The following is a 19,142-nucleotide window of genomic DNA, read 5'->3' on the forward strand; positions in this document are numbered from 1 at the left end:
ACCTGCCAAGTGTGTGGAGGAAATGTCAGCCTCTTTGAATGTATAGGATGACCTGTTGCACCCAGTAAAAGGGGAAGGGTTAGGTGTAACTTTGGGACTACCTGAAATCAGCCTGAGGGGGCGATTCCCAGCTCAGAAGGCAAGGTTACAGAACACCGAAGCAGCAAAGCCGATAACAAAATCCTATAAGCTTCCCGGCTAGAGTGCGAGCTTAGCTCACAGTCACCTCTCTGAGTCAGAGGGTTGTGAGTTTGAACCCCCTAAATGGTATGAGATCAAATATCAAAGGCTGATGCTTCTGTGCTCCTCCCCAGTGTCGAGGTTTTGCAGGATTGTTTTATGGGTGAGAATTTTAGCCAATGGTGGATAATAAAGACCCCACTGTATTAATGGAAGGACAATGTCTTGGCCAACATTCAACTTCAGCGAGTTGCTCCCCAGAGAGAGGATGGGCCGAACGGCCTCCTCCTGTGCTGTGGGTGCTCAGTGATGCTTCGATTTAGTTCCTGAGGTCCGATGTGGGGCAGTAAACATTTGTAAAACATCCCAGGGTGACGTTATCAAACACAGTTTAACACGGAGCCACATTAGGCGACAATAGGGACGGGCGACCAAAAGCTTGGCAAAGAAACTTAAACGTATGAATTAGGAGCAGGACTGGACCATTCGGCCCCTCGAGACTGCTCTGCATTAAAAGACTGTCTTGGAGAGAGAAAGTTTTGAGGGGGAATGTCATCCTGCTGCACTTTCAATATAAATGTTTCTTTTCAGCTGTCACAAGTTAGGGCTGTCTGGAATTATGCTCTAATTCACATCGACCTTCAGACCTGGTCCAAGCATTAATTTAATTACTAATAAAAATGTCAATCTCTTCCAAAACCGTCCAGAAACACAGAGCTGTCAATCAAACAGCCCAGAGACACAGCTGTCAATCAAACTCGACAATAACCACGCCCATAGGTGACGCAGCCGTCAATCAGACGAGACGCGGCACGGATCCCGCCCCACCTTGTGTCGCGGACTGTCAATCTCTGCTCCCCGGGGCACTGTCATCACACCCTCCCGCCGCTCGTCCAATCGGGTTGAGCTGACGTGTCGACGCCAGGAGAAGGTGTAGGGGGCGGGGCTAGGCGCAGGGCAAAGGTCAAATCCGTGCCGACGTCACCCCGAGCGGCTCGAGCTCAGCCAAGATGGCGGTGGCGACGCTGAGGTGAAGCGGAGCGCGGCGAATTTATCAAAAGATTTGTAATTGGGGAAATTTTCAGAGTGTTTGCTGACCGTCAGCGGCAGGGGAATGAGGATCGGGGCTGGGAGCCTGTGTTCGGCCAGGTTTTAATTCAACTGCCATCAGTGTGAATGGGGCTTCCTACTTCACACCGTGCAGGAGTGTTGCCAACTTTCCAGGATTGGCCGGGAGGATCCGGGCCACAGCTTTGAAATCTCATTGACTTCCATTGTGGGCTCCTGTTCATTGCCTTCGTGCAGGCTTCGTTTGTTAAAAGATTGTTCATGGAGGGGATGGGATGTGTAAGGTTTAGTGAAGCAGGAGGTCAGGATGGGGTGGTACCTCCAGGAATGTGGCCAACCCAGTTGGCAACCTTTTCTAGGAAGCAGTGACCCTGGTTTTCTAACTGACAATGGGTCTCTTCTTTTATGTTACCCCTGGATTCATTTCAATTAGTGCAGTGCAGAGGGATTAATTCTGTAAATTGGATTTTGTTTTCACCTCTGACACAGAAGGTGGTGGATTTAAATCCGATTTCAGACTCTTTGGTCACATAATCTGGCCAACATTCTCAGTTCTGAAGGAATGCTGCACTATTGGAGGTGCTGTCTCTCAAATGAGATGCTCGTTCAAGGCCTCTCTGCCCTATCAGGTGGACACCAAGGGCCCCACAGACAGTATAGGAAGAAGAGTAGGGAAAGTTAACATTAAGCAGATCATCTGGTCATTATGTTGGACTTTTTGCAGGAAATTCACTACTGCATTTCCTATGTAACAATAGCGAGTACACTTCAAAAATACTTAATTAATTATAAAACACTTTGGGATGTTGTGAGGTTCCAAAATGTGTGATTAAAAAATGCAAGTTTTCAGAGTTTACACATGATAAAAACAAATGGGTTGTTATAGGTTCCTTATAGGAAGAAGGAGGAGTGGTGGGTGTTAGTTATGGCTCGGACTGTGAAGTCATGTTCCTGCTTCAGCCTGGCCCTTTCCTGACTTGTATGTTGCTACTGCATCTGACTGTGCTGTTAAACTCTAGGTCGGGGGCAGGGGGTGAAAGTGGTCACCCTACACCCAATCAGTCAGATGATGAATATGTCCATTTGCTGTCCCCCTTTGCAGCATACAGTGGATAGTCCTGACCTGGGTGACTCTTCATATCACAACAACGGAAGCTGTGGACAGAAGTAACTTCAAAACCTGTGAACAAAGTGCATTCTGCAAGTAAGTGTTGGTGAAATGCAAGGCTCAAATTTCCCTGAATGCATGTGCTAAACAAAATCACCCATTGCTTACAGGCCATGTTCTTCGTTACATGGTCTCCAAATGGTTTGTCTTGTAATTATTGGGCTGGTGAGTAGAATATTGAATGTTGGGGTCAGGGCATCTTTTATGCAATGCCTCATAGACTCCTGACCTTGTGTCAAACCCACCTGTTCAGCCAGAGACTTGCAGTTCAGTGAGGTTTCGTCACTTCCTGCCATTTCTCTGCGGGTTACAGAAATTTATTATCTAAATGGTGAGATGGTGAGAGATTGCAGAGCTGTGAGATTCAGAGGGATCTGGGTGTCCTAGTGCATGAATCACAAAAGGCTAGTGTGCAGATACAGCAGGTAATTAGGAAAGCTAATAGAATGTTATTGTTTATTGTGAGGGTAATTGATTACAAAAGTAGGGAGGTTATACTTCAGTTGTACAGGGCACCGGTGAGACTACATCTGGAATATTGTGTACGGTACTGGTCACCTTATTTAAGGAAAGATGTAAATGCTTTGGAAGCAGTTCAGAGAAGGTTTATTGGACTAATACCAGGAATGGGCAGGTTGTCTTAAGAGGAAAGGTTGGACAAGTTAGGCTTGTATCCACTGGAGTTTAGAAGAGTAAGAGACGAGTTGATTGAAACCTTTAAGATCCTGAGGGGTCTTGACAGGGTGGATATGGAGAGGATGTTTCCTCTTGTGGGAGAATCTAGGACTAAGGGTCATTGTTTAAAAATAAGGGGTCGCTCATTTAAGACAGAGATGAGGGGAATTTTTTTCTCTGAGGGTCGTGAATCTTTGGAACTCTCTTCCTGAAAAGGTGGTGGAAGCAGAGTCTTCGAATATTTTTAAGGCAGAGCTAGATAGATTCTTGATTAACAAGGGGGTGAAAGGTTATTGGGGGTGGGCAGGAATGTGGAGTTGCGGTTACAATCAGATCAGCCATGATCTTATCGAATGATGAAGCAGACTCGAGGGGCTGAGTAGCTGACTCCTGCTCCTAATTCATATCCTCGTATGGTCTAACAGCTGTGGCTGAGAACCTGAGTGACCACCACCTCGCCAGCATGGCTTGGTGGTAATGGCTAGGACTGGCACAAATAATGGCCACAACACCGCCATCTGTTCAATCACACCGCGCCCCATTCACCCATCACCACCTACCTTGACTCCCATTGACTTGACTATTCCAACACTCTCCATACTGACTGAACCACACATTATCTGGAACTCTGCTGTCGGTATTCGTACCAACTGCTATTCACCCATCCCTCACCCCATCAATGCCTTACTTTAAACTCATTATCATGTAATTTCCTCCAGGTCCTCCAACCCTCCCTATCTCTGTAGCCTCCTCCAGCCCCTACAACCCTCCCTATCTCTGTAACCTCCAGTCGTTCCATCCTTCCAAGATCTCAGCACTCCTTCAATTCCGGCCTCTTGCCCACCCGTCCGATTCGCATCGCTCCACCATGCCGTGGTGGTGGCTGTGCCTTCAGCTGCCTGGGGCCCTAAGCTCTGGAATTCTCTCCCTAAACCTCTCCACCTCTCCTTTAAATATGTTGCTTCAAATCAACCTCTTTGACTGAGCTCTTTGGTCATCCTAATCATCTTTTTTTGAGACTGAGTTTTACTTTTTGCTCCTGTGATGTGCCTGGGGAGGGTTTACCATGATAAAAGTTTTGTCACAATGCAATGTTGTTGTTGTGTGTTGATCAGACCCAGGTATGAGAGGCTAGGAACATGAGAAATCGGAGCAGGCGGCCACTTGGCCCTTGAACTGCAAAAGCTGGCTCCTGAGCCAAAACAGGAAAGATCCAGTGTCTTTTTGGGAAAATGCAGATGTGACCTTCAGTGGCGAGGGTAAGATCTCCCACATTCCCCTACGTTGCCCTCTCCATGGTTCGTGTGTGAGGCAGGCTTGCTTGGAGCTGCCAGAGGCTGCCTGCTGCTCCATCGGGGGCTTGGGTCAAGGGCAGGAGAGAGCTTTGTTTAAGGACCCGTTGGACTGAGGTAGAAATGGTGCCTGATGACCATAAGCTTTACGTGTTCTTCCCCAGACGGCAGAGGAATGTTAAACCGGAGAATTCCCCCTATCGAGCGCTCCTCAACTCCTTGGAGGTGACTGAAAAAGCCGTCAGACTGCAGCTAATTAATGAAGTTAATAAGGTAAGTGTGAATATTCAGGTGGAAAGCTGCCTTTCCTGGCTCAAGGCGTTTGTGGAATATGGTGATTTATCGGACCTGGGTCCACTCGGAGGTGTCCGGAGAGTATAATCTGGAAATGATTTGGTGAATACATGAACGAGCCCAAAGTTGGGGCCTGAAGCTTCTTGATAGAGTAGATGGAAGAAACTGTTACCACTGGCAGGAGGGATGGATAACCAAATTTAAAATAATTGGGGAAGGAACCAGGGGGAAATGAGAAGTATTTTGGCACAGTGAGTTGTTGTGATCTGGCACGTACTGCCTGAAATGGTTAATCAGATAGCCCTTTCAAAGAGCCAGGACAAGCACGATGTGCTGTATGTTCCATGACCTGGAAGCATTTGAAAATAAAGATGAAAGTTTTAGTTGGAGATCCTTTATCCTTATTATCGGGATCACACATGTTTTCTCCATCCCTTTTCCCACTTCCAACAGGAAAGGCAGAGCCTGATGTCAATTCCAAAGTCTTCTGTCAGAAATTCCTGTCCTTCTCATGGTTAATCAGGCAAAGCCCCAAACCCTTTATCGTTTCCCAGGGTTATTTACTTTGCCTTCCGTCCCCTGTGGTCACCTCCTCCAAAATCCACCTTGCTGTCGTCTTGAAAAAGTGGCCTGAATTGGGAGGAAGGAAGGCAAACACAGGAATGATGGAAGTAATGAGGGCAGGGACCACTAACCATTCAGGGTGAAACTTGTCAAGTACCTGACTTTAACCCACGAGCTTGATGGTGCTCGTGGAGCTGAACAAACATTGCATTGTCTACAAAGCAAGGCAGAAAATAGGGTAGATGGGGGTGGGTGAGGGGGAGGGAGAGGGAGAGGGAGAGGGGGGGTGGGGGGAGTGAAAATTACTGAGAGTCTTGTCTTGCTCTCTTTCTGTTGGCCGAGCCCTGCTGGAGTTACAGAGATGTAATGTGTGTGTCTTTTGCAGGTTCCTCTACTACTTGAAGTGTATGGTCTTCAAGGGAATATGACCAGGATTAAAATTAATGAGCTGAATCCATTGAAACCACGGTATGAAGTGCGGGATGTATTAATACACGATCCACCTACTGTACCGTAAGTTGCTAGACTGCTTCCTTCCGTTCTTTGTACACCTATAAATATACAGTTAAATAATTCCACTCCTTGTTGTGAAATAATTGAACAAATTGAAATATCCATTTATTGAAGCAACTTAAAAATAACTTTGAGCTGAATGTTATTGTTTTGGGAAATGAAAGCTGTGCTGGTATTCAGCACTCCTGGCATAATTACAGCCGGATTGTTGTACAATTCCCTGATCAACAGGGTGATTCACTGGCCCTGTGCAGCTCTCGAGCACTTTGAGACCGGCCTGGGTTAGTTTGAAATAGAGCCAGCCCTAATGAAGATGAATTGTGCACTTTCCACCTCCAGCTTAACGGTTGTTGGGAAGGACGAAGGCAGCGTGGAGCTGGGCTTTGGAAACAAACTGTACAAACTGATCATCACCTCCAAGCCATTCAGGATGGACATCATGACAGGGAATGAGCTGCTGCTGAGTATTAACTCTCGGGGGCTGATGGTGTTCGAGCACTTGCGAAAAAGGAAGGACTCGTGAGTACCCGACTGCCTCAGTTAAAGGAGAAAAATCCGGGGGTTGCGGGGGTGGGGGGGGGGTGGGGGGTGTGGAGTGGTAGTATTCACCAATTATTTCCTGTTGTGCCTCTTTACCTACCCCGTGTAGACCGGGGAACTTGATATGAAGGAGCTTTACTTTCACTTTGTTTTATTATTTTCTGTTTCTGTGAAAATTTAATTATTTGACCCGACATAATAGAATCTGCAGTGGTTACAGAAGCCAGTGAACTCCAGATCCTTTATCTGTGACTGTTCTGCTCTAGCTTCCTTAAATCTCTTATTTCTTATTGGGTTGTGGTGGCCCGGCTATTATCTAACCGTTTTGCTGATTCATCCCACATTGAAATACATTGGCTGCTTCTGTGTTGATCATGTCATTTAGCCCAAGCGATGGCAATCAGTATTTACCCTCACTTGAGTAAATAGCCCTAATCGTACCTTGTTCCTTCATCCACTTGGCCAATCTAACCTTAAACGTTGGCGTAACTTTTGGCTCCATGACTATACGTGGAGCTGAATTCTTACAACTTCGCTGCTCTCTCTGTTTAAAGGAGATTCTGTCGTATGTTCCAAATCCCTTTAGTCCTGTATACCTTTCCCCTTGTTCTGGACCCCTCAGCTACTGGGAAGAGTCTGCTTCTATCTGCACTGCCTTTCATCATTTTGAAGCACTCTGCTGTTATATTGTCCCTGTAATTTACATTGTCCCTATGAAAATAGTCGCAGCTTTTCAGTTCTGTGTTCTGAATTTGTATTTTCTCAGACCAGGCAGCAGCCAGCCCTAGTGAATCTTTTGTTGTAACTGTTAGGCCCTAATACTCCCTGTCGTCTGAAGCCTACAGTCTCATTCAGGTTTTAATGGGCTCATTGTTACCTCTTACCTTTTTTTTAAGCATTCTCTCTTTGACCAAGCTTTTGATCACCTGTCCTAATATCTCTGTGGCTCAGGGTCAGGTTTTGATTTATAATGCTCCTGTGAAGCACCTTGGGATGTTTGATCACTGTGTAGGGATATGAGTTACTGTTGTTGCTGTGTACCAGCCAGAAGGGCTGAAATCACATCCCTCCCTTCCCCACGTAAAGGACGGGGCTGTTCGCTGTGTGATTGATGGATTTTTCTTTCCCATTTTGTCAAGAATACCTTGGGTGTTGACTTGGTGTGTTTTTGAATATCTTATCTGTCTGTAGTTTTGTTATCGGGAAGGGGTCTGCTGGTCTTTCTCTCCTATTTCAGCTATTGGAACTCTCCCAGTTGCACCATCACTTCAACCCCCATAAGGCCTGCACTCCTCAGAAGCTGCTCTGTCTGGTTGATTCCACACTGCTGAGGTCAGCATTGTCCTCTGGTCAGACAGTCAGTGACTGCAGCCCGAGGCCTAAGAAAAGGGGTGGGGGGGTAACCAGTCTGGCTTCCCTGCTGGACAGTGCAGATATTGAGTGTGGACCGGAGGAGGCTTGGCTGTGATGTTTGGAGATCGTGCTGTCACTCTAAGCTCCCATTTGGTGTAGTTACTGGGCTCGGGCACCACAGGGCTGCTGGTGCCTGAAGAATCCTGTCTCTGTGTTGGGAGTGAACAGCTTCAGTGATTTGTTTAATTGTCAAGCCCTCCTTCCCATCATCGAAGTCTCCCAACTCAATGATTTTCCGATCAGTCTGACCATTGGAGCTGGCAAATTTAGTTCCCGCAATCTCTGCTTCTCCTTCTCTTGGCTTTGTTTGCGCTGGGCCCCAATAGCTGTGGTGTGCAGGAGACAGGCAGATTTCTTCCCTTATTGTCATTGGTAGAAAGCATTGTATAAACTCTTGGTGTTTTACTGCCTGAACGACATCAACTGAAACTCATTTTGTTTTTTTTTTGTTATTTTATTCCATTTGTTTCTTCCCCCTTTTTGCAACTCCCTCTCTCAGTTACACAGAAAAAATTAGTAACACAGTCGGTAGCATATGGAGTAAGATCAAGAACGTGTTCATTAGGTAAATGATGCACCAACGCTGTCTTTTTAGTCCTGTTTGTGCACCTAATGATACCATTGCTTAGGGTTGCAACGATATTAAAGCAATGTGCAGCATTGGAATAGCTCCATGCAGATCATCCATGTGGAAATGTCCCCTTTGAACACAGGCCAAAACTTATATCTGTTAATTTGGTAAATATTAATCAATTGCCCAGAATTTCCATAGGGCACTTAACTCCTATGATTTTGTGAAATGTTACCCAATGCTAGAGGCCCAGTGCCATTGAGGCTGCCTTCTATCATCCTGGTACCATGATAATCACAGGGATTATTCTCGATTGATTCGTCTACATGAGTCAGACATGAGGTGAGGAAAACCCTCCATGGTGGAGAACTTTGGGAACCGTCTTCCTCCCTCGCACTGCTCTACTCAGCGCACACCACCTCTCAATTGATCTCAAATGCATGTGCACTTTTTATTTGCATTGTGCTTTGCGAGGGGCTGACAAAGCTGAGTAAAACACCTCGGGCAGCTTTAAACATTACATTGCAAACTTCTATTTGGAACAGGTGTCAGTGCCCCCTCGCTTCACAACGGTACAGGATGTTCTGAGGGTGGGGTAGGAGATGTCAAGTTAGCCGTGTCCTGGAACAGGTTCAGCCGTTCGCATAATCAGATTCCCACTCAAGCTTGTGCGAGATGCTTAGTGGATACTGGAGCTGTGTCTTCCCACCATGCCGAGATTGGTGAAGAATTCCCCCAGGGGGCTGTTCTTGTAGTGATGGTTGTAGCATCCTGAAGCTCCTCACCCCTCCTGTCTTCTCTAGATCGGGGAATGCTGAACCCATAGTAAAAGTGATGCAATCTGTAGTTGGCATTTCTTAGCTGCCCTGGACTGCTAGATTGCTTTCCTTCCCCCTCCAGAAATGACTTGAGAGAGCTTGGTGCCTGCATGTGGCTAAGGATTACTCCCAGGGAGAAGTCTGTCAACAAAGAGGAATCCTAAAGGGGCAGTTTGCGTCTAACCCGCCCTTTTGAGAGGTGGATGGGATGCAGTAGTGGGTTTGTACCCTGCTTGCTTTCACTACTGAAGTCACTGGGGCAGAGGGTAAATGTTGGGTGGGATGTAAAATTGCCCCACCTGATTCCATTGGATTGTTGCCTGGTGAATGAGATTGAAACATCTGCTGCCTTCTCTGTGTCTGAGTCCATTAATTGACAAATGTAACTGAGCATGGCTGACCTGCTGCATTGATTCCTCCACCAGCATTTTGAGCTTCAGCCCCTCCCCAATGCCCTGATAATACCCCTGTGCCTCTCTGACTCCCTCCCACTCTCCCTGTTGTCACTGGCTGACTTGTGATAGTAATTGGGTGGAGGGAGGTTGGGGCAGTGCATCAAAACATTCACATGGGGAGGGGGGAAATCACAGGATGAGTCCTGTCCACACCCCTGAGTGGAGAACTTTTCAAATTCTGAGGGAGGGAGGTTACTTGACCCGTGGATGCTATTACATGGAACCTGGTGGCCTGCAGGATCAGGGCACATTCACCTTTTTCATCTTGGGTAGATCAAGAGAAAAATCAACTCTTCTCTTAACCTCCCCCACCCCACCCCACTCGACCCTGCACAACCTCCAGCAGAAATATCATCTTTCGTCCCAACTGAACCTGGCGCTGAGTTTGTAGTTTAGATATCTTGAAAGGGAACTGCAAAGAGGCTTTGATTAACCTGGTTCCACAGCCTCAGAACAGAACTCTGACACTATCGAGGTCATGTAAATTGGGACTGAGGATCAACTGCTTTCAATCAGGTTTGGGGTTATGTGGAGACAGCACGGACTACCTCCCTTCCGAGTAGTTTAGGTGTTGCTGACTACATTAACCCCTGCGTTAGTTTGGACTCCCAGCTCCTGTTACCTGGCTGTTCTGTTTTCCTGCTTGCTGTTATATCACAGCTAATTTTAACTCTTGCTTGTTCCTCTTCAGTGTAATTTTGTTTTTTAACCTTGTTGACCTGGCTTAATTGACAGATAAGTACCTGCTGGCACTTGCGAATGCTCTTGCTCTCTCGAGCTGCTGGGAGATGCATAGCGCCAGTCCTGAGTGAAGTGTGCACCACTTTATTGCTTCCCTTGCCATTACTGCTAATGTCTTTGTTCTTCCTGCTGTCCTTCCTGGCCCTCACTCCAAGGATGTTGGCTGCTCGCTGGTATCTGGTTCCATTGGTGCCCCTCAGTATGAAAGGCATCATTTGAAATGTGTGCCAAGGCACCGAGGGTCAGCAGTGGGGAATGTGGTCAATGGCCCAGGTCACCAGATGGTTGTGGTTGGTTGATTCGCCTGCCTGAGCTAGTGCCATCATTCCTATCCTAGCTGAGCCCCCTACCGATGGTGTGGCTGTGGAGCAACATGAAGCTCACCTCCTGCCTCTCTCGGCATTAAAATAAATCTGACTTGGTTAAGGTGCGGTTGGCAGGTGTGGGTCTTGGGAAGTGAACTTGAGGGATGGTGAAAGTCAGAAAAGCTGCCAGTTTGAATGCAGTGTCTGAAACTACAACTAAACCATGTACAATGTTATCGCTGCAACCCTAAGGCTAAAAATGGGAATTTGCTGCTTCTAGCTGTTTTGTGACTTGAGAGTGAAGCTGGAAATGAGCCCTGTCCCATCCCTAATGTGATTCTGTTCCTGTGTGTGTCACTCACCCAAAATGGCAACTTCTGATAGCTCTGATTAAATCTGTAAAGATGGTTTTGCTGCAGTGGCCTGATTGAGAAATTCCCTGAGTGCTAGCTGTGACACCCCACGATACTTTTATGTAAAATTATAATTGGCTTAGCATTTTCTGTGCGTGACCTTTTTTTTTGGAATTCTCTTTAACATTCCGAGGCATGACAGGCTGAAGATGTCTGAGCAGTGTAACAGTGTGTTTGCTTTACTGAATCATGCAAGCCCCAACTTTGATTCCTGGCCACTGCTGTGTTTGCTAGTCTTGGGTTTGAGGGTAGCACCTAGCCTTGATGCTCTTCGACTGAGGAGAGGGGGAGACTTGACCAGAAAGACTTTGGCTGTGAAGAGAGACTCTGGAGATAGCCCACAATTGACTTCGTGACTGTGACACTAACACTTGCTGTTGGCATTGCTGCATGATACACAGTAACTGGGTGACATGCCAGAGTGTGGCAGAGTTCCCCGCCTCAGCAGTGTGAGCAATGCCCTAATCCTATAAAATCTATCCTGAAATTTAACTCCACAAGAATATTTCTTGCAAGCTTCTGAACTTATTCTCGAATTCCTCTACCACTCCTTCCCCTTCTTGAAAGGGAATGGTGCTGGTGGGTTGTTTTACTAATAGATGTCCTGTGACATTGCTCACGCTCTAGTGCGCTGCTTCATAAACACAGGGTGTTATACCCTATACAGCACAATGCGTGCAAGCACACGGCCAGAGTTTTAATTGCTGTTTTGAGGGAAGTTTGCAGATTGTTCTTCAGGTTCTTTACTTCAAAGTGTGACATTCTGAAACCCTCCTATTGAATGGACTGTACTGTTGATGGGTAAGGGCTCTTTGTAAACAGGTCTGATCGCAGGATTCCTGTAAACTGAAAGCTGTTTAAAACCCACGCCCAAATCTGAGATTTGGGGGAGTGTTGTTCCTTGATGCTTGTGCATGTACTGGACAACGACCAGGATCTGCATTGATGGGGCTGTCTGTATTATGAGCCAGATATGCAGTTTTGAATGGATCAGTTGTTTGAGGTAAAGACGACTCCTGGCTGGAACTTGCCACAGAATTTCTCCATTTACAACACTTTAAACTGGGGCTTAATAGGAGTATTATTAGGCACAAATTCCCCATGAACATTGAAGTCAATTCTCCGGAAGATTCCAAAGCTGTTCCAGCACTGTCCTAGAAACCAGGAGTCCTAAAACAGCCTCAAATGTTCCTCCACCAAGGCATCTGTCTTCTAATTTGAAGGTGGGGATTGAAAAGTGAGGCGACTTGGCTGTAATATTGTTGACCAGTTGCACCCTTTGGTAGTGGAGCACTGTTTCTGACCATCGCTGCAGGGATGGAGCTGGTAAATGATGACATTAATAAGCTGGTTTAGACAGAGGATAAAGCAATAATGAGGCATTAAGAGCACCAGAGCATTTACAAAACAAGAAGTCAGTGTTCTCTGTGCACGCGCTGCCACTGCACACTGCTTCTGTGTCCATTTCCCCATCTCTTCCATCAAATGTACTCCTGTATTCCTCCACTATTTGACAACAAGAGGCGTAACACTCCATTATACCATCTGACAGTAGCAGGGAAGGCTCGGGGAGATTTAGTAATGGCAGGAAGGTCGGTAACCAGAGGGACACAGATTGAAGAGAAACCGGAAGGGGAAATGAGAAGGATGTTTGTTTTCTTTTGTACACAGCGAGTTGTTGTGATCTGGAAGGCACTGCCTGAAAGGGCGGTGGAAGCAGATTCAATAGGAAAATAGGAACTTTCAAAAGGGGAATAAAATAGTTAAGATGGAGAAATTTGCAGGGCAGTTGGAGAAAGTGGAGTGGGGGTTACTAATCGGAATCGATTTCTCAAAGAGCCACCACAGTTACAATGGACAAATGGTCTCCTTGTTTGATTTATGTGGTTGAATGGGGTGGCGGGGGGGTTGGTCACCAATGATACATTTATCGGCAGGGACATGTATTTGGTTTTCTCCTGTCGGTGATGCGACATGCCTCTCTATTCTAGCTGCAGTGGAAATGTATAGGAATTTGGGAGAGTCTGTCCTGTCACTGTAACTCAAATTCTTCCAGCCGCTACAATACATCCAGCTGCTTCAGGAATAAATCCTCTGGGCTTGTTGTTTTAATTCAGAACTTGCTTCTGAAGTCTCTGCCCACCAGCCTCCAACCTGCCCTCTTCACTGGTCATCTCTCTTTCTGCTGTGAGTTACTGTTGATTGTTCACATTGTTGAATTGAAAGTGTGTGTGAGTGTGTGGAAAGGATTGAGGGACACCACTGCATCATCCAACCCCATACAGAAAACAACTTGGAAACTGATTTGGATCGTTGCCTGCTCTGTTTGAAACCTGAGGCCCCCGTCTTTAAGTAAACTCTTCAGAAACATTTTGGAGACGACTGGGGCACCAGAAGCCCGTTATTTTTTTTCCTACTTTCTCCCACATGGGATATGGAGGGTGAGGCAAGGAACTGGGATGGAAAGGATAAAGCAGCCACGGTTAACAGGGATAGTGTAGGTTCAATAGGTGCGGTTTTGCTGCTACTATATAAACCGATGCTAGGGGTTGGACCGGTTTTGGCAGGCTACGGGTTTTGATGAATTGTCACCAAATGTCCCAGAGCTTTGGCCATGATCTTGATCCCAAATGCTGCTCTATCTCCAGTCTGGTGTCAGACACAGCAATTCTCAGACTTTGTAGCTGTGCAGACTGCCTTGTACTAACTCCTGTAGTAAAGCGAGGAAGTCTTTGTGAGGACGTGGGAGGTGGCTGGTCTCTTTAATGGAGTGGGCAGTTTGGAGTATCCCATTAAAACTGCCTCCACCCTAGACGGTCGAGAGAATCGAAATGAGAGTGTGTGATTAAAGCAGCAGGACTGTACCATTTCACTTTCCCGTGTTTTAGTGAGGAGAAGAAAGAGGAGGATGTGGAAAATGAGGTGAAAGAAGAGAAGCAGGCCGGCGATGAAGGAATGCAGCAGGCGGGACAGGTAGGTCGGAGTCACTGCACAGTGATGTCTGCGCCTGTCTGTGTTTGTGTAACAAGATAATAAATGTACACAGAACAAGCTCTGCGCACCTCCCAGAGCTAACGGGCTGAAAATGACCAACACTCCGATGGCTGGCCACAACATCATGACCAAGCGCTTTTTATCCAATCCTCTGCAGCCACATAATCTACTGATGAGACAAGAAAAGAGGGGGGAAAAACCCAGGGCAAATTAGTGAAAATATATTCTGGAAAACTCCCCTCTGACCTCACCCACCCACCTTTCTTGGGTGATGTAAGTCCAGTTGTTTTGATAAAGATCCTTGCCTTCTATATCCAGTGTGGCCTCTGTCCTGGCCCAGAATTCGTCCAGTTCCATCTCACAACAGACAGCTAGCACCCACTGCATCAGCCAGCAAAGTATTCTGGGGGCTCCCTGCCAAATCCAAAGCCCACACTCTCCCTACTTTTGCACAGTTTAAACTCTTGTCCCCACTTTCCCCATCCTCCCTCACCTATCAGTCCAGCCAGCTAATGATTTGATGATGTCTGTCAGGTCTATGTAGCTCTAAAGCTAGCAGACCACGGGTAGGCTTAGATAGAGATGATGTGGGGGGAGACCAGAACTAGGGACCATCGCTATAAGATGGATAAACCCAATCAGGAATTCAGGAGAAACTTCCATACTCGGAGCGTGGGGAGCATGTGGAACTCGCTCCCACAGTGAATAGGATCGACACGTTTGTGGGGGAAGCTGGATAAACGCGAGGGAGAAAGGAACAGAAGGATATGGTGATAGAGGGGCTGGTAGGAGGCTGGTGTGGAGTAAAAGTGACAGCATGGATCTGACAGGCTGATTGGCCTGTTTCTGTGTTAAATATTCTGTGTAATTGTATAATTCTTTCTGCAGCCTGAAGACAAAGGTTCTCAGAAGGAGAGTGAAGAAAAAGAGGATGAAGCTGGAATGTGGGAGGAAACATTTAAAACTCACACGGACTCCAAACCCAATGGTAATATTTTGCAGGGAGAATGCTGCAGTAGCAGTGGTGCTGCGTAATTACACCCGGTCCAGTATTGTGCAGTAAGGGAACTGACCTAAGTGCCGATTCTGCGATTGGAAAGAGAGCTTTAGTAGTAATACTGTGCGATGCTGTACATGTTGGTCCAGGGGAATCAATCTAATTCCTAATTCTGCGAACATATTCATGCAGCTTAGTGTCAGCATTGCTTCAGCAGGTATCACTCTTGTCTCTGTGTCAAGGTCATGGGCCCGAGTCCCACTCCAGAGATTTGAGAACGTAATCTGGCCGATACTGCCTGTGTCAGTTCTGAGAGAGTGCTGCGCTGTCAGAGGGTCAGCGCTGAGATAGCGCTATGAGACATAAGAACATACGAACCGGGTACAGCAGTAAGCCACTCCTACCTGCTCAGCCGTTCAATAAAATCATGGCTGATCTGATCGTAACCTCCCACCTACCCCCGATAACCTTTCACCCCCTTGTTAATCAAGAATCGATCTAACTCTGCCTTAAAAATATTCAAAGACTCTGCTTCCACTGCCTTTAGAGGAAGAGAGTTCCAGAGACTCACTACCCTCTCAGAGAATTTCTCCTCATCTCTGTCTTAAATGAGCAAATGCTGTCGGAGGGTCAGTGCGGAGGGGGCGCCACACTGTCGGAGGGTCAGTGCGGAGGGGGCGCTGTGCTGTCAGAGGGCAGCCTTCTGGATGAAATGCCCCACCACGTTATTTGGTTTTGGGACCAATATTTATCCCTCAACCAACATGCCTTTTTTTTAAAAAAAAACCTGGCCATTGTCACATTGCTGTTTGTGGGAGCCAAATGTAAAGCATTTTGGGACATTCTGTGGATGCTAACAGTGTTCTATAAATGCAGGCCCTTTGTTATAAACGGTGATAAAATGTGCACTTGCTACATGACCCTATCTGGATCTAAAGTGCAGCAGGGATGAGGTCTGAGGGGATGTAACTTCCCTGGTACAGTGCAGTGGACCGAAGCTGTGTATTGACTGGTGTGCGGGGTCCAGTGTATAGGAGCTGCCTAAAACTCTGCCCTCCCTCTGAGGGAAGCCTATATTTTGCCTTGTCGTTTCCCAAAAGCACACAACAGCCTTTTAATCCCAGGGAGTGGGGTGGGTGGCATAAACACCTGCAACGTGACCGGGCACCTAGACTGGCAGCCAAGGAGGGCTCGGAGCAAATGTCTGTGCTCTTGTCACTGGGGTCAGATGCTGCACAGGATAATCCTGGTACCAGTTAGACAGATACCTTTGCAAGGCAGCATGTGTAAAGTTGTGTGTGCAAATAAATCACACTCTAGTTCCTGATCCAGTTGTATAACTTCATTTATTCTCTTCTAAGTTCTGTACTCAAGAAGGCCAGTAGTAGGCCACTCAGCTGCTCAAGCCTGATGTGCCATTCAGTAAGATAATGCTGATCTGACTGTGCTCTCAACTCTAATTTCCTGCCTACCCCCCATAATCTTTGATCCCCATTCTGATCAAAAATCTGTCTAACTCATCCTTGAATATATTCACGGACCCAGCCTCCAGTAATCCCTGGGGAAGAGACTTCCACAGACTAACAGCCCTCGGAGAAAAAAAAATCTCCTCATTTCTGTCTTAATTTGGCAACCCCTAATCTTTAAACTGTGTAACCGTACTGTGGATATGAGGGAGTTAATCTCAGCATTGCGATGGAACCGAGGCTGTGGTCGAAGGGTAAGGGGTGTTCATTCTAACGTGCCAGTCTGTTGCTGCAGGTCCATCCTCTGTTGGCCTAGACTTCTCTCTCCCTGGCTTTGAACATGTATATGGGATTCCAGAGCATGCTGACAACTTGAAACTCAAAACAACAGAGTAAGTACCAACCACCAAGGCTCAAAGAGCAAACTCTTAGTGCAAGAACCAGTGGGAATCAGACGTGAGCAGCAGCGAGTGGGGCTTTTTGTCTGGTATCTGAATATTGTGCCCACTTGAATATAGGGTAGGTTACGTTAGGAGGTTTGTAGAGAGACCCCCTATTAGTGACAATGGATGTAACTCTTCACCTTCATCAGCTGTGGCTCAGTGTGTAGCACTTGCCTCGGAGACACAAAGCTATAGGTTTAAGCTCCACTCCAGAGGCTTGAGTTTCAACCCAGGCCAACACTCCCCGGTGCCAGTACTGAAAGTGTGCTGCACTGTTGGAGCTGCCCGTCCTCTGAATGAGATGTTAAACCAGGGCCCTCTCGGGTGGGTGTAAAAGATCCCACGGCCACTATTGGAAGAAGAGCAGTGATGGGGGAGTTTTCCCCGGTGTCCTGGGGCCAATGTTTATCCCTCAAACAACATCACTAAAAACAGATGATCTGGGTCATTGTCACGTTGCTGTTTGTGGGATCTTGCTGTGCGCAAATTGGCTGCTGCGTTTCCTACTTTACAACAAAGACCACGCTTCAAAAAACAAAGTCCCTCGTTGGTTGTAAAACAGGGTTTGTAAAAAGCACTGTAGAAAAGGAAGTTCTTTCTCCACTTTCTCTCTCTCTCTCTCTCTCTCTCTCTCTCCATGACTAAATATATTCTGCTCAGGTACATGCTTGGGAGTTTGTGGGTCCTAGCTCCCAGCCACATGAACTCAAGACGGGAGTCACAGTAAACAGTTGGTGTTTCAGATTCTGTACGTGTAAGTGATTTTATAATTGTGTTCCTTTTCTTCCTCAGCGGTGGAGATCCGTACCGTCTGTATAACCTTGATGTGTTCCAGTACGAGATATATAATCCCATGGCTCTATATGGGGCCGTACCTCTTCTGCTGGCCCACAACATCCGCAGGACCCTGGGAATCTTCTGGCTGAATGCTGCTGAGACTTGGGTCGACATCAGCTCCAACACAGCGGGCAAGGTGGGCCAACTCCCTTCCACAGGCACCGACCCTTCTAATCTTGGTGTATGAGTCGGGTAGTTCCAAACCCTCCCACTCTATCTTGAGGTCTACATTGTGGCAAAGAAGGATTAGGATTTGGAAGTACTGATGGAGCGATGCTAGTCTTGGATTTTCCGAGGCTGCAGATACTGTAAGGGGAGGGCTGCTGAAGGGAGATTTGCACAGTTTGGGGGCTCTGGGCAAATGAATGAGGTCAGTGCAGGAGACCGTCTACTCCAAGAAACATTAAGAATTGTCAGACTCTGGATTTGGAGGTAGACGTGCTCATCACCTTCATAGGATCACTGGTTTAAATAAGGAGGAGTAGGGTCAGAAGCTCGAAATGACTAGTCCACCATCAGATTGGGTTTCACCACACGAGGGAAACGGTATTGGACATATTTGGAACAACACAGGAACGGGCAGAAGCCATTCAACCCCTCAAGCCTGTTACAGTCCAGTTCGGGACCATTAACTTTTTTTGTTTAAAGTAGACCAAGATTGAAATCCCAGTTACCCACTAGGAGAATAAAGTCACAGGATTCCACCACTGTAAACAGACAAAATAAACTTTACTTATACGAGGTCAGGAAAGTGAAGCAACCTGCGGTATCCATCTTATACTCTAATATTCAGAATTAACGTGAGGTTTTTTTTGTCACTCGTTCATGGGATGTGTCTGTCACTGGCTCATCTCTAGCTGCGCCCTAGGGCGTTTAAGAGTCAACCATATTGCTGTGGGCCTGGAGTTACATGTTGGCCAGACCAGGTAAGGGCAGCAGTTGCCCTAAAGGACGTTCGTGAACCAGATGGATTTTCACAACAATGGTTTCGTGGTCACCATTAGACTTTAATAGATTTTTATTGGATTCAAATTCCACCATCTGCCATGGTGGGATTCGAACCCTGGTTCCCAGAACATTACCCTGGATCGCTAGTCCAGCAACAATACCACTATGCCATCGCCTCCCTCTAAGTATGAATTGACAGGCAAACTGTGGTGAAACACACTACACTGCACATGAAAAGGCAGATGTGACCAAGACACATCCCACAAATTTCTTAGCAACCCACCCAGACATCAGTGACCACTGACAGTCACAATCTCTTGTTGAAATCTGTTGTGAGGGAGACAGAATTTTACCATTTCACTTTCGAAGATCTAGCCACTGAATTCCCTCTAAAGCCACTCTGACTCAGACTGCCTCAACAACTGCTTGCCACCCAAGGGTTCAATC

The 19,142-nt window shown here is 46.8% G+C and overlaps 1 protein-coding gene across 2 annotated transcripts in view; it reads left to right on the top strand.

Annotated features, from left to right (window-relative positions):
• The first annotated feature begins 1,118 nt into the window (after window positions 1–1,118).
• LOC121274701 (neutral alpha-glucosidase AB-like) overlaps window positions 1,119–19,142 on the top strand; it is a 155,327-nt gene continuing 137,303 nt past the window's right edge. Inside the window, exons 1-10 of one of the 2 annotated variants that reach the window (XM_041182017.1) lie at window positions 1,119–1,210; window positions 2,351–2,452; window positions 4,548–4,656; window positions 5,627–5,754; window positions 6,094–6,273; window positions 8,207–8,272; window positions 13,899–13,983; window positions 14,893–14,992; window positions 16,763–16,859; window positions 17,703–17,883. In XM_041182017.1, the coding sequence (XP_041037951.1) occupies window positions 1,191–1,210; window positions 2,351–2,452; window positions 4,548–4,656; window positions 5,627–5,754; window positions 6,094–6,273; window positions 8,207–8,272; window positions 13,899–13,983; window positions 14,893–14,992; window positions 16,763–16,859; window positions 17,703–17,883 (1,068 nt within the window). In that variant the 5' untranslated portion in view covers window positions 1,119–1,190. The remainder of the gene's footprint in view (window positions 1,211–2,350; window positions 2,453–4,547; window positions 4,657–5,626; window positions 5,755–6,093; window positions 6,274–8,206; window positions 8,273–13,898; window positions 13,984–14,892; window positions 14,993–16,762; window positions 16,860–17,702; window positions 17,884–19,142) is intronic. The other variant, XM_041182018.1, reaches the window with a different exon arrangement.

The sequence above is a fragment of the Carcharodon carcharias genome (assembly GCF_017639515.1).
Source record: "Carcharodon carcharias isolate sCarCar2 chromosome 37 unlocalized genomic scaffold, sCarCar2.pri SUPER_37_unloc_2, whole genome shotgun sequence".
NCBI classification, from domain to species: Eukaryota; Metazoa; Chordata; class Chondrichthyes; order Lamniformes; family Lamnidae; genus Carcharodon; species Carcharodon carcharias.